Genomic DNA, 15,062 nt, shown 5'->3' with positions numbered 1-15,062 from the left:
GTCCCCTGGGCTGCTGGCAATCATGCCCCTGCCCCGTAGGCAGATAAAAGGGGGACGGAGTGGGGGGGAAGCCGGATATTGCACAAACACTCCCCTGGAGAGTCCTGAGCAGGCACATTTTGAAACAGCCGGCAGGGTTCCGTTTGGGACGCACCCGGTTTCAGTTCTGCTTTTCCCTGGGTGACAGACGGCAAGAGGAACATCACCGGACCGGTCTCAGAACCGGCCGAGATTGCCCAAGGGGGGCCCAGGCCAGGGGTACGCACAGTGTGCAGTCACATCACAGCCACAACTGCATCCCACACGTCTCGAAAATGCCCCCCATTGGACATGTGGAGAAACTGAGGCTCGGGGCTTTCGGTTCCTTGCCCAACACCAAACAGGTCCTCCTGACTTCCAGGCAGTGACCACAGCCCCCTACTGCCCGGGTCCCTGGCGGGGACAGCACAGAAGAGAACAGTGGGTCTGCCCCCAAGCAGGTGCCACAGAGGACCTCCGCCTGCCCAGCTTCCCCCGGCTCCGGCCCCGGTGAAACCTTCTCGGTTACAGTGAAGGGGACCCAGTGAGGGGTAGAAGAGGACACCTCCCAGGGCAGATGCCCTCGGATACCAGCGCAGCTGCCGGGCTGGACTGAAGTCTGTTTTTCTAGAGACATTCCGACGTAGAGGCCTGGCATGGGGCTGGTTAGGGAGTCCTGCCTGGAGGCGGGGAGGGAACTGGGCATGGAGAGAGCATGGGCAGCTGCTTCTCAGGTGGCCAGTGGCCTACAGGAAGGCGGGCTGGCTCTTCCAACACTTCGAGAAGACCTACCAGTCTGGATTTTATGGGACAGCTTTCCATTTTTAAGTGACGGCAACGGATTCCATCTTCTTAAAAATAGTGTGTGGGCCTAAAAGCACGTGTACAGCCTGAAGGTAGCCTGAGGAAGGAGACTCTTCAGATGCAGGGCCCCTGGGGGCGCCTGGGTGACTCAGTCCGGTAAGCCTCTGCCTTCGGCTCAGGTCATGATCTCAGGATCCTGGGATAGAGACCCACATCGGGCTCCCTGCTCAGCAGGAAGCCTGCTTCCCCCTCTCCCTCTGCCTGCTGCTCCCCCCACTTGTTTGCTCTTTCTCTCTCTCTCTCGGACAAATAAATAAATAAAATCCTTGGGGGAAAAAAAATAAAATAAAAGATGTCGGACCCCTGAAGCTCAGAACAGCCCACAGACTCTCCCGTCCAGGCTTCGCAGACCTGCGGCAGCGATGAAAAATGGCAGCATAGGTCAGTGTCACACGCTGTGAAGTGCGGGCCACCTGGACAGGGCTGTTGTCCTCTGGCCAAAGCTTCCTGCACTATCAGAAAGTTCCACCCCATGTAGCTAAAATCTCACTGGCCTTCGTCACGGGGCCTTACTTCTGCTTTTTGAGGCCCAGGAGACTCCCAGTTTTTCCCCGAAAGATTTGAACACCTCCCCGTGAAGACACCACAAACGTCTCTGCCCCCAAACAGCCAGTGTCCCTGCCCCTGTGCCCTGAGATGCAGTTGCCTCACCCTGAGTCATCCCCACCAACCTCCACCCTCCAGCGGTCAAAACGGGGCGGCCCAGGGTGCAGGGCCTCCCGGATCTGGGTACGGCTTCTGGCGCCTCACGTCAAGTGCACCAACAGGTGACTTGAGGGAACGACGCTTTTCAGTACCGGCTTTGTGTTCTGAAAACACAAGGTTCTATACGGACTCATCTGCAAGTTTTCCAAGGTTTTGTGTTTTTTTTGGTTGTTTTTTTTTTTACTAGAATGTTCCTGAGTTGCAACCCCAAAACATGGCATGGATTTTTCTCCTCTTTCTTCTTTACAAATAACACTAGTAACAACAACAGCACCTTATCTTAAGGACTCCTCTGTTCGCCTCACAGCAGCCTTGGGGTCCGGCACCACTGAGTTCTCCTCCTTTCAGAGGGAGCAAGTGAGGTTCAGAGAGGTTGGGTGATTCCCCTGAGGCCACACAGTGACTACCACTGGCAAAATCTGGATTCAAACCCAGATTCTGACCCCAGAGCCTGCTTGTATACGCATGAAGCTAGACTGTCATTTTGGGTGTCTTTCCTGGCAACGACACTGGTGGACAAAATCAGCTTTTATCCTAAAATAACGGATAATAACAAATGTGGGGGTGCAGTGTAGACTCTAATCCGGTAAGGTCCGTGGGCTCAGAGAGAAGCAAGGACTCCCCTACCTCTGAGAACACTGCCACCTAGTGGGCGGCCGATGGGAGGAGGCTCACAGACAGGTGTTAAAGGCCTCAGAGCAGGTAAAGGCTCTCAGAGCAGGTGGGACCATGGCACTCACCTTGTTGAGGCTGCTGCGGTCACTGACGCTCTTGGTCAGCTGCTGGATCTCGGCCACCTGGTCAGCCAGCCGCTTCTGCTCATTGAGCTTCTCAGCCAGCGTCTCCAGCTCCGTGAGGGCGAGCTGTAGGGACAGCCTGTCCGGGTGGCCTCTGGGAGTGTTCTTCAGCATGTCCTGCCAGGACCCCGAGAGAGCCAGGGCTGAGAACCCCACCCCAGAGACCCTTCCCCTGGCCAGGGACCCTCCTACCTCCTGCAGAGACTGGGGCTGAAGGTGTCCTGCTTTTGGCCAAGACAGGTGTACCTGACATATAGCAAGGCCTCAAGAAATAGCTAATGTATGAAAAAATAAAATACATATATGGCTCAATCTCTAATTCACTGATCAGCAGTTTGCTGAGATGAAAGCCCCCTCCTGCAGCTGGTAGCTCTGAGGACAGAGAGGAAAGTGCCACGGGGGTCCGCAGCCTGGCAGCCCCCCTGCCCAGCTCAGTGGCAGGGGGTTCACCCCGACTAAGGGCCTTCGGCCATCAGGGGAGGTGTCCCAAGCTCTCAGGGCCCTGTGAGGGGACTAACGCTCTCTCTAGGGGCCTGAAGTGGCCAAAGTCAGCTCACTTACTGAGCACCTCCCCGCTGCCAGGACCCCCGAGGGCCCTCATTCCCTTCCTGCAACTGTGGCTCCCGCCACCACCAGTAGCCCAGCCCTCCACGCCGGGGAGGTGGACTATAAGCCGTCCACCATGATCAGCACCACTCCGGGAGCAAGGAAAGAGGGGACCGCGGGCTGGAGGTCCTGCCCACCATCCACAGCAGACAGATGGGCTGTGGATGACAGATGAGAAGCCCCCACCCCAGGAGGCTCGCCCGCCCAGGCCACACCCTGCAGGTCCCCAGAGGCCAGTCCCTAGTGGTACCTGAAGCAGGAGGATGAACTGGGGGAACCTCTGGATGGGCTTCACCATCAGCCCGTAGAGTGTGACGCGGTCTGGGCTGCATACCTGTCGCCGCTGTTGGGACAGCAGGTGGACTCATTCACCGACCCCCCTCACCCCCCACCCCATCTGCAGGGGGTGCCGAGCGTCCCAGAGGGCAGATGCCGCCCATCCTGGGCTCTCCCCGCCACCACCCAGGGTCCAGGACCCTGCTCAGCCTCAGGCCTGAGAGAAGAGCCTGGGGGTCCCTGGTTCTGCAGCCAGGGCTCTCTGTCGCCATGGGATCCCCCCACACAGCCCCCCAGTCCTGGCAGGCTGGAGCAGTCAGGCTAAGGCCTCTGGACTAACACCATAACCAGGAAACCACCCCCACTTCCACCTGGCCCAACTCCAGCTTCCCAAGCTGCAGACAGACCCTCTAACTCATTATCAGCCTCCTCCTGGGGGCTGGCACTGGGGCTGTCCCAAAGGAAAGAGGGGAGGTACCCAGGCCACAGCAATGATGCGACCCCCAAGGTTGGGTCCCAGTGCCCTCTCCCTCCCAAGAAACCCACTGAGAGGCGCCCTCGACCCCCGCTGGCCCACCTTGAGGAACTCGAGGAAGGCGGGCTTGGTGAGACAGGCCTTCTTGATGATGGACATGGCATTGGTGAAGTTGTTCACGTAGTCACTGTACACATCTAGCACCATGGACTTGGAGAACTGGGACGGGCACGAGCACAGTGAGAGAGGGTCACCACGACGTGAGGGGAAGGATGGCGAGCACCCCCGCCCTCCGTACTGGCTACCCGGAGGCTCACAATCAGCCTTGAGGTCAGGAAAACCTGTCACCCCACTGAGAGGAGCAAACCAGGCTCCGAGAGATGGAGAGATGCCCGCCGTCCCAGGGAGGAAGAGGTGGTGCCAAGAGACCAGGGACCCTCCCCCGCCCCTAGCAGGGCAGCCCTGAAAGGCGAATGGAGGAGAAGGCGGGGTTGGGGACACACCTGACACCCCTCACCACGTGCCCTTCCTCACCACACCCTGGCCCTCCAGCCCCAAGGATGGCACCCCTGTCCCCAGGCCCTGTCCACACTGCCCAGGGCATCAGATCTGTTGAGTGCTGGGATTTTCAAATCAACGATTTTTTTTTTCTTTTAGAAAAACCCAATGACCTACAACAGATCAAAGTGGAGTTAGCCCGACTTGACCCCCCTCACATTCCATGAATGGCTCTGGGGCTCACAAGAGGCCCCCTCAGCTGTGGACCTGAACCCAGAGAGAGCCTGGAGCCGCCCTAGGGGACAAAACCAGGCTAGCCCAGGCAGGCCTCCTGGAAAGCAATCCACTGCGCTAGTCCAATGCCCTGCAGCGTCCTCTGGGGGCCAAGGCCGCGGCCTGCACCAGCAGGGCTGACCTTGGGCACCCCGCAAGCACTCAGTAGGGAAGCTGCGGACCAGCTGGGTGGCTGCCCACTGTGTCTGGCCTCCTGCAGGGGCTGCCACTAGGCAGGGCCAGAACAGCAAGCAGGCTTCACCGGCACCAGAGCCGTGGGTGCCTCCAAGGACCTACTGGAAAGTGACACGCCCACCCCATCTGGGGCCAGGCAGACCCGGGCCCTGCGGCTCCCGGCCCCTGCCGGCTTGGAGAGGTGACCAGGTGGTGGCAGGAAGCCAGCCCGGATGGCACCCAGGTCAGGGCTGCGGTTTGCACCTGAGAGTTTGGGGATACGTACTGAAGCCACAAAGAGGTCCCCGATCTTCTCGGTGGCATCCCACTCAGCCACGCGGGAGGACAGGGCTATCTGGAACATGGAGTGGCAGTGCAGGATCTCCTTCACGCGGAAGAACACCGCCTGGCACTTGCGGGCGCTCAGCACCTTCGGCTCCATCTCTATCAGGGGGTTGCGGTAGTCCTGCAGGGCCCGGGCAGGCGGTCAGTGCCCCGGAGCCCCGCCATGGCCCCTCCCCCCACCTGCCCCGCAGGCAACCTGGACAAGGCCCCTGCAGGACTCGGCAGGCCACAGGCAGACCTTCCTCACTCCTCATCCTTCTGGAAGGATCTCCAGAGGTAACACACCTGGCCCCTCTTTGCCCACAACCCACACCTACTCCTGGACTTGGGTGTGAAACGGGGGTGGGAAGAAGACGCCCACACGGAGCCCCATGGAGGCAAGGCCCTGAGGCCCCAGCTGGCCCTATCCAGCTCTGCCTATGACTGAGCCAGTCCCCCATAGGAGAGGTGGCAGTGATGTCCCAGCTAGCTCCCATGGCCCCTAGACCCAGAGCTAGCCCCAACCCGCTAACACAGTGATATTTCCACGTCTCCCTGCCTGATGCCTGGGCTCCCCTTCTGTGGATCCGAACTCAGGAGGGGAGGAGAAGGGTGTCACCAACACCCACAACCCCAAAAATGGCCTCCCTATTGGCCTCTCCCAAGGCCAGGGCATCCCAGAGGGTTCAGGACGTCAGGAGTGCCGACCCCAGACCAGGCTGGCACCAGAGTTGACACAGTGACACCAGGCATCCTGACTGCCAGAGAGGGTACACCTGCTCCAGCCTCGGGGTGGCCCCAGGAGGCTCGGAGACACGACCCTGCCCAGGGCTCCTAGAGGGGCGAGGAAGGCACGGCACCCTCCGCCCTACAGGACACGCCTCCCTTCACAGACCCCTAACATTGTATCCAAAATGCAGAACCCCGTGAACACTGAGGTGTCAGGAATTCCTGCTGTCCCCACAAAAGAGGTGGCCTGTGGCCCCTTCCCCTTAGAACTGTCCCCAACACTCATCACAAAGTGTCCCTCTGGGGTCTTCCCTGCTGTCTCCCCAGAGGCCCCTGGAGTCGTACCTGGAGCACCCGCTTCAAAGACTCCACGTAGCTGCCTTCGCTCTGCACGATGGAGCCCAGGATGTGCCTCCGGACCACCTGCGCGGCCAGAGAGCGTGGTCAGCGCCTGCACCTGCCGCCCCACGGGCTGAGTGAGGACAGGTGCCGGGCCCAGCGTGCCAGGAAAAGAAGTCTCGGTGCCAGAGCCCGCCCCGGGGAGCACTGGGAGCCACAGGCGTCCACTTCCCCACAGAGCCCAGACTGCAGGTGGGGGTGCGGGTGCTGGGGCCCTAGCGCCCTGCCACACCTCTGCCTGCAGTCATCCAGGTATAAGGAATCACCACCTCCCCTGCATGGGGTCAGGCAGGCCCCTCCCTGGGCAACTAGGAAATTCTTAGATGGAAGAGAGATCTCAGCTCCCGTGCCTTGCAGATCCCACCCCCCACCAATCCATCTCCCACAGGTGGGCCATAGGGTGCCCTCGCACCCCCCCAAGGGGGCTCCACTGCAGGCCAAACATCCCACCCCCTCCTGCTGGCCCCTTCTCTCCTCAGCCCAAGTCCACACATGCTCAGGCGCAGCCTGACCAGCCCCAGTCCAACAGACCTCCCCTGGTCAGTAGCACAGAGCCGGCAGTGGCAGCGGCACACTCGGCTGCTCAGCGGCCTCGCATGGTGTCTTTGAAACTACTGCCCCCCGCAGCCACCAGCCCCGATAGTCTGATAGAGGCAGTACAGGGCACCACCCGGGTACTGGGGTTTTTAGAGCATGCTGGGTGACCCAAAGCCAGGCCAGAGGTCATGAAAGGTGTCGTGGGACAGGTATCTGAGGCAGGAGCCCATCCACCATGGTCCGTGGCTGGGAGGGGACCAACCATCGTAGTGCCCTGACAGCCATCCTGAGCAGCAATCCAGGTCCCCAACGCCGCCATCTCCCCTGCTCCCCTGGGACACCTCCACTCTGCCTCTGGCACACCCTTCTCAGCAAGCCCCACAGGCCCAGGGCCCGACCACGGCCCACACAACCCCATGGCTGGATGCATTGTCTGCGATCCCTGGGGGTCCGAGCTAGTCCCAGAGCAGAGTTCCCGATCTCAGCACACTGACACCTGGGGCCAGTGATTCTCAGTTGTGGGGCCTGGCCAGTGTAGGACACTGAGCCACATCCCTGGCCCCTACCCGCTAGGTTCCAAGGACACCATAAATGTCACCAGACATTTGTGACAACCATAAATGTCACCAGATGTGGCCAACTACCCTGGGGGGTAAAATCGCCTCGACTGAGAGCCAGTGGTGAGGAGTAATGAACATTGCTTGAGCAGGACCCAGGAGTTTCCTGAGGAGAGAGGCCCGGCCAGCGCCAGGGGGAGGAGCCCAGGATCATGAGTCCAGCTCCGAATGCTCTGGCAAGGGCTTGCTGCCCAGTGGCGAGCATCACCACCTCGGTGCCTGAGGCAGGGGTAACAGACATGAAGGAAGCGGGCAGACGGACTCCTGAGACACAAGGAGTGGCCACAGGTCATCTCCCTGGTTTTCTAAAGAGGCCAAACATCAGGATTTTCTGCCAGTCCCAAGAGGGGCAAACCCCTTCTTGGTGCTTGCTTCCCTGACACGACCTGCTCAGCATCCCCACACTCAGAGAAGGCTGGGGGTCTCTCCCCGTTTCGTGGCTGGGACAGCCAATGTGACAACGTGCCCCTGAGGGAGGCCTAGAGCAAGGTCACCCAGTCTCGGTCCCAGGGTGACACTGAGGGGGAAAAGAGGCGCATCGCCCAAGGCCCCCAGTGCCTGGGAGAAGCCCATGGACAGAGGGCAGGCCGGATGCGCCTAAGCTGGATGAGCTTAATGCCCCTCAACCCTCCCGTCACAGCACCCCCTTCCTGCGAACAACACTGCCATGTAAAACAGTTAAGCGAGAATGCTCCGGTCTCCCAGGGCTGGGAAGCAAGCACTCCAAAGGCGTGGGGGCCCACCTCCCTGGGACAATGGCATGGCACCAGTGGGGTCCAGTCTGGAAGGCTGTGTAGCTGGTGAGACAAGAAGCTGAGGATCCACCGGGAGCCCCCACTCGACACTTTACCTTCAAGACCCAGACTCACGGGGCCCCTGACCACCCCTCCACCTGAAGGCCCCCACCAACCAGCTCTGCACACAGACCTGCTGAGGGCTCAGGCCATCGGGCATGGGGCCCAGCTCCGGGGCCGGGGGCTTGATGTCCGTAACGCTGACCTCCAGGAGCCCCATGTCTTCCTCTTCCGAGTCACCTGGAAAGTCAGATGGGCTGGTGAAATATGAGAAGTGAGGATACCGTACCCTGCTCAGCCGCCAGGAGTTGGGCACCACCCTGAGCCGGGGTCCCGGGGCCACAGAGGGTCACTCACTGCTGTACTCTGCTAGATTTGTCCAGCCAGAAATAAAGGGGAGCGAGCGGGGCCGCACAAAGCGGCGTGCCTCAGGGCTCCAGCTCGCAGCATGGACTCTGCCAGAAGTCACAGTCCCCGCTCAGACCGGTCTGCCTCTGGCCCGGTGAAAGCCAGGCGGCCCATGTCTCCATCACTAGGCACTAAAAATAGTTTTCTTCTGGATGCCCAAAAGGGGGAAGAAAGTAAGCCCCAAGAAGAACGGGGCTATTTAGCTGTGTTTTCTTCTTTTCATAAAAAGAAAAAAAAAAAAAATACAGACAGACCCAAAGGGAAAAAAGTTCAAGGGGACAGTGCAGACATGAGTGGGGGCAGCTGTTGGACAGAGGGCAGGAGACAGACAGAACCTCCCGCAGAGAGAAAGAGGGAGGTCAGGCAGAGTGCAGGGATCTGGCCTTGGAAGGCTCTGTCCCCTCAAGAGAGATGCGGGCACAGGGAGACGGGACCCTAGCTGCTCTGGGCCTGAAACCCCCAGTGGTGGCGGCCGTAGGCAGTCGGGCGCTGTGGGTAAGCTTCGGAAGGAGGAGGTAGCAGTGACCCTTGAGCCGGAGCTGAGGGAGCAGGGACACCCAGGCAGGCCCTTACCTGAACAGGAGACAGAAGAGGAGGAGGAGGAGGGACAGCGGACCACAGTGTGGGGGTGGGGGTGGTGAAGGCCCTCCTGCCTGGCCCACATGGTACCCCGGGCATCACTCCGCACCCACCCCAGCCGCCGGCCCCGCGGCTTCCTCTTCCCCCACGCGCCACTGGGTAACATTCTTGGCCAGCGATCCGAGCCCTGCCGCGGCTATTAATAACGCCGCTAGTGGGAGGGTCACTTTAGGCAAGGCTCTGGGCTGGCGGGCGGGGTGGGGAGGGCTTAGGGAGAGCCTGCTGGCAGCCTGGCCAGTCTGGGGGTGGGGAGGGTGACCAGGAACAGCTCCCAGCCGACCAGCCTGTCTACCCTGTCCCTCCTCCAGGCCACCCCACTAAGCCTGGAAGGGCTCCTCTCGGGTGCCGGTGGCTTCCCCAAAGGTTCCATGCTGGAGCAGGTGCAAGCAGCGGTGGGGTTGAACCCAATTCATGGATGAGGAACCAGCCCCCGTTAAGAATGATGCAAGGTCGTGAAGCCAGGAGGCTGTGGAACCGGGATCTGAACCCACAACGGCGAGACGTCGCCCCAGCCCCAAACACCTCCACTCCAGTGAATGCCCCCCGAGAATGACATGCATCACAGCAGAGCCAGGAGCTCTGTCCACACACTGCCTCGGTCATTCTCACCATGGCCCCTGAGACAGATGCCACAGGGTCCCCACTGCACGGATGAGAAAATGGAAGCACAGAGAAGGGAAAGCACATAACTTCTCAAGAGGGCACAGAGTCTCGGAGTTCTCCCTGGCTTGAATATCTGTGCTGACCTGGCTCCAGCCTCTCACGCCCCACCCCTTACTCCAGCCACATGGAGCCCCGGCCATCCTCCCCACGCCTGTGTGCCCCCAGGCGAGTCACTGAACCTCTCTGTGCCTGTTAGCTCATCTCCACATGGGAACAGGGCAGTCCTGTGGACTGTCTGGTGTCTGCAAGGATTAAGCAAGGAACTGTAAGGATCATAAGAGGGTGCCCAGACACAGTAAATCCTTGATAAATGTTGACCCTCACGAAAATCATTTCTTGAACATCTCCTACTGCCCAGCTCCAGGGCCTTTGCACATGCTGACGCCTCCGCCCAGAGCACCAGTTTCCTGCCCCACTCCCCGCCACCTGACTGACCTGGGTCCATCCCCCTCCTGCTCCCAGCCCATCCCTGACCACTCATTTGCATTGCGCTCCTCCAAGCTCCTGTCCCTCCCTCCCCCACCCCTCCATTCCCCCCCCCCCCGGCTCCCCACAGTTGCTTGTCAGCCTCTGTGGTCACTTCCTGTTTATATGAGCCCAGAACTCCCCGAGGAAATGCTGCTTTGTTAGTCTTGGTGGCCCTATACCCAGCATGGGGTGCAGCACTTCGGGGTATTCAATAAATATTGGCTGGTGGACAGATGGGCGATGGACAAAGGAAAGAGCGGGAACGTTCAAAGATGAAGTCAGGTGAGCTGAACAGTGTGGGAGGCAGGAGGCCAAGACTGCCAGGACAGAGACCAAGGGCAGGGACACTGAAGGGAGAGGCCCCACCTCCCTCCAAAAGAGGTGGGCCATACCTGCCTGAGGGGGGGAACCTGACAGGGACCAGCCAAGATATTTGGGGGTCCGTCCCCATCCCCTACCACCAGAGGATGCCAGACCCCAGGTGGCTTCGCCCACCTGCCCCCGCTGTCACAGAGCTGAGCCCCAGCCTCCTGCCGGCCAGGCCCACGGTGCCTCACCAAGAACGTCTTTCCTGTGCAGAAAGGACACTTTGCGCATGACGGCGATCCTCGTCTTCTCCAGCCCGTCCTTGGTCCCGCTCTTGGCCGCCCTCATGAGCTGGGTCATCTAAGCAAAGGCAGAAGGGCTCATCAGAGAAGCTGAGGGACACCCCAGGATGCCTGCCACCAAGGGCCACCAGCCCCACCCTGGCCTCCCAGCCGGAGCGGCACACATCAAGACCCTGGGGCCCATACAGTTCCAGCAGAAGCCCGGTGGGACAACCAGGCAGTGGCACCTGAGACATCCCGGGGCAAGGTGAGAAGGGGCCTTCGTTCTCTGGGGATCACCCTGGAGGAACCCACTTAATCGGCAAAAAGGGGTCTTAACCTGATTGTCTCCCTTTGGGGAAAGACTTGAGGCCTGGAGAGCCAGGCCCGGGTTCAGATCCCAGCTATACCTCTCAGGACAAGTCACTTAACCTCACTGAGCCTCAGTTTCCCTACTGAGATGTGCCAAGGTCTATGAGGATTAACAGACGGGGTCCAGGGAGGCATGCTGAACAGTAAAACGACCACACCCATGGTTACTTCAGGGGTCGTGAGTGCACACCCCCATCCTATCTGCCAAACCCAAGTGAGGACCCCCCATCCCCACCAAACAGCCAAGTTTCTTACTGAGCCGAGGCCCAGGAAAGTGGGGGAAGGCTGAAGTGTCCACAGAGCGGAGCGCAGCTTCCCCGTGCAGGCAGGGACCCGCAGACACCATGCAGCAAGCTGAGCAGAACGGGAAGCGGACCCGGGAGGGGGAAGCCGGCACCCTGAGTGCTGGGGGACCAGGGCCTGCACACGGAGCTGCTGTCCCCTAAGTCATTCCTGCACCCCTCAGTCCCCAGACCCCCAGCCCCAGCATCTTCCCCGACAGAATGCCCCCTGAAAGAACTTCCTATAATGATGGAAATACCCACTGGGGGTCCACCAGCCACAAATAACTCTTGGTACAGCTGAGGACCCAAGGTCCGGATTATATTTCACTGTAATTGATTTAAATGTAAACAACCACGTGACCATCCTAACCAGCAGGGAGTTCTCAGAGCACTCCCTCCTCCCTGAGGCTCTCTGCAGAAGGCAAGAGCACATCTTGTGGTGGGGGGGCCTGGGTCTCTGCTCTCCCTATCACCTTCCTCCAAACAAGCCCCGGCTCCCCCTCCCCCATACTGCTTGGCTCTCTGGCCCAACCCACAGGGTGCTGGGCCTAGGCACAGGGTGGTGGCTTTTCAGGAACAATGCTGACTTTCCGGAAACAATGAGCATGGGGAAGAGGAGGTCCCCCGGGGACTCCCTGCGTCTCAATGGCACAATTCTTCAGTAGTGATTCCTGGCCTCTTGGGGTGGGGGTCAGGGGGTCATAACCCCCTTGATAATCTAAGGAGAAGGACAAAAAACCGACCCCAGAAACTACACAAAGATGCTCACCCTCCTCTGGGGGAGTGGTGGGAGGGGTCACAACCCCCAGATTAGAAACCTCTGCTCTGAGCCCACTTCCTTCCTGGCAGAGAGCCGAGGCAGGAAATTGTCCTACAAACTCCCAAAGCGGTCTTCTCTTGGCATTTTCCTGGGCAAAAAAGAGCAACAAGTGAACACCCCAGAAGGTGTCCCCAAGTCAGCCTGCTGCCTTCACCCACCTTCACAGTGCAGGGGCCGGGCGGGGGGTCCGAGTCCAGGGTCACAGTCAGGGCGGGAACCCCAGTGGTGGACTCTGCCCTTCATGAGCTCCTGGCTCTTCTCTGGGCCTTGGCCTTCTGAGAAGTGAAGCCGCCCCATTCAGGTCACAGGTCCCCCCTGTGGCATGTCTATACAAGGATCCTGCACACTATAGTGTCTGTCCCCTCTTCCCAGGAGGTCTCAGGTTTGGTCGGAACCAGCAGTGGCCCAGGATGGATACCACTCAGCTGCGGTACGCACAGACCCAGGTTTGAATCCCAGCTCTGCCGCTTCCCAGCGCAGTGACTACCAGTCCGCTGATTCACTCACCAGCCTCACTGATGCCAAATGACAGCAGAGAGAGATAGCTGCCTCCCCAGGTGCCCTGGGGACAAAACCAACAGGCGCACACATAACAGGGACTTTGACCCTCCCAGGCAGCATGGAGCACCTCACAGATCTGAGCTCACCTAATCCTTCCTTCCATCCAACCTGGGGACAAGTACTATCAATGCCCCCATTTCACAGGTGAGGAAACCAAGGCTCAGAGAGGTCAAGAGGCCTGCCCAGGATCACACAGAGAGGAAGTGGTGGGACTGGGATCCAAAGCCAGGCCTGTAGGCCTCCAAAGCCCATAGCACATAGCAGGTGCTCAATTAAGGGAAGTCCCTGCTGTCGATGTCACCATGATCCAGAAGTCTGAGTCCCATTTGAGAAGAAGGTGCTGTAATTTCTCCTACAGGCTTCCTTAGCCTGGATCTCTGTGAGTGGCTCAGAGGGGCAGGAAGGTCCAGTGTCCCTCACTCACGCTCACACCCTCACCCACCGCCAGAGTTTGCAAATCTGCAGGTGCCTAGGCCTTAGGCCAGACCTCCAGAATCAGCCTCTCTGGGGACGGAGCACAGGAGTCAGCTCCCCGGTGATGCGGAGGGTCCGAGAGCGTGCAGACCCCACCCCACAGGAATGCTGGCAGACCCCTAAGCTTTTGCTCAGAGAGAGAGAGGCAAGCACGTGGAAAGGAGTGCGCCAGTCCCAGCATGGACATGAGATGCGGCCAGGCTCCCATGTCGGGCAGGCTCCAGGGGCTCAGGCCCCCCTCTGCAGGGCCCCGGCCAGGACGCAGGGGGACAGACGGACAATACCTTACAGTCGCACTTGTGCTTCAGCGCCTGCATGTCTCTCCCCCCAGCTCTTAGAGCCAAGATGTCTCTCTTAGTCCTGGCGCATCTCTCCTTTAGCCTAGTCAGGTCTGGAGAAAGCTGGAGCCCCCAAGCAGCCAGGCAGAAGGAGAGCAGGTGCGAGGAGCAGGCGGGACGGGAGGAGACAAACAGGACAACAGAGGAGAAAGGAGACCAGGTGAGGTGGCATGTGGGGCGTGGGGAGGGCTCCCACCAGGCATCGGCTCCAGCAGGGTCCCACCCCAACACACAGTGTCCTGGCTGCTGCGAGGGCAGGAGGAAGGGACCGGCCAGGCCCCCTTCAGGGAAGGGGAACAGCACTTGGAAGATAAGGACTGTGTCTCAGGCATCCCCTCATCCCAGGGGCCAGCCTGGGGCTGATGACATAGGAGGCTCTCAGCAAGTTTGTGAGATGGATGGGTGGTGGGCTGGGTGGGCAGGATGGGGGGGGTGCAAATGCATAGGAAAACGGTGAAGGTATGGAGAGATGACTGGACAGACGAATGGACAACAGACAGAGGATGGGTGGATAGATGAATGATGGATGCCTGGACGGACAGATAAGTGGATGGGTGAGCAAATGCATAAACACAGCTGGATGACCGCAGAACTGGGCAAATGAATGGACAGGTGAACGGTAAGATAAATGAATAAAGACACAGCGGGATTCGTAGGTGGATGGAAGCAATGCTGTGCTGGTAAATATTGAACAGGTGCTTCTCCAGGAGAAAGAGCGCTGCTTTGTAGCATTTCCATGGTGTGAATGATCTTACCGTGCCGCATTTCACACTACCGGTGTGACGTCACTGAATGTGGACTTGGAAAGTGAGTGTACAATTGGTTCCTAGATCTTGTGAGTGAGGAAGAGCCAGCTCTGGCACACCACTGGAGGAAGGAACGGGTTAACAGAGAGAGGGAGGGAGGAACAGAGGGAGCGCAGGTAGGCAGTTGGATGGAAGGATGGGTAGCTGACTAGCTTATATACTATCTGGGAAGATGGATGGGTGGAGAGACAAACAGATAGACATTCAAATGCCCAAATTGTGTGAGCGATAGTGATATTTGGTAAAGCATACAGAAAACCAAGACAGTACTAATCCCAGGGTAGACAAGTAAAGGGACCAAGAGTATGAACTCTGGAGGCAGGCAGGTCTACATTCAAATCACCATCCCCTAGCTCACTAGCTGGAAAAGTATCTTTACTTCTTTAAAGTATCTTGACATTCCTCACTGGTCAAGTGGCCAGGATAGTAACTACTTCACAGAGTTACTGAGAAGATTAAAAGGGTAATACATGTAGATCTCAGAACTTAGTAAGTGCTCAAAACATGGAAACTGTTACTATACTACCTTACAAATTCTAAGTGCTCAATATGTGTT

General features: G+C 59.1%; 1 protein-coding gene across 11 annotated transcripts in view; it reads right to left on the bottom strand.

The window, feature by feature from the left end:
* ARHGEF10L (Rho guanine nucleotide exchange factor 10 like) overlaps positions 1–15,062 on the bottom strand; it is a 156,140-nt gene that overhangs the window by 57,160 nt on the left and 83,918 nt on the right. For 7 of the 11 annotated variants that reach the window (XM_004741351.3, XM_045063843.1, XM_045063844.1 and 4 more), the window contains exons 8-15: positions 13,647–13,763; positions 10,822–10,930; positions 8,220–8,326; positions 6,085–6,162; positions 4,973–5,152; positions 3,844–3,960; positions 3,241–3,333; positions 2,328–2,501 (exon numbers count right to left, since the gene is read on the bottom strand). In XM_004741351.3, the coding sequence (XP_004741408.1) occupies positions 2,328–2,501; positions 3,241–3,333; positions 3,844–3,960; positions 4,973–5,152; positions 6,085–6,162; positions 8,220–8,326; positions 10,822–10,930; positions 13,647–13,763 (975 nt within the window). Of the gene's footprint in view, positions 1–2,327; positions 2,502–3,240; positions 3,334–3,843; positions 3,961–4,972; positions 5,153–6,084; positions 6,163–8,219; positions 8,327–9,067; positions 9,261–10,821; positions 10,931–13,646; positions 13,764–15,062 lie in introns of those variants that run through there. The other 4 variants (XM_045063845.1, XM_045063846.1, XM_013048485.2 and 1 more) reach the window with 2 other exon arrangements.

This window comes from Mustela putorius, unplaced genomic scaffold (assembly GCF_011764305.1).
Source record: "Mustela putorius furo isolate JIRA1106 unplaced genomic scaffold, ASM1176430v1.1 tig00003853_pilon_pilon_pilon, whole genome shotgun sequence".
NCBI lineage: Eukaryota > Metazoa > Chordata > Mammalia > Carnivora > Mustelidae > Mustela > Mustela putorius.
Note: the sequence above shows the minus strand (reverse complement) of the source record. Positions and strands in the feature narration are given on the sequence as shown.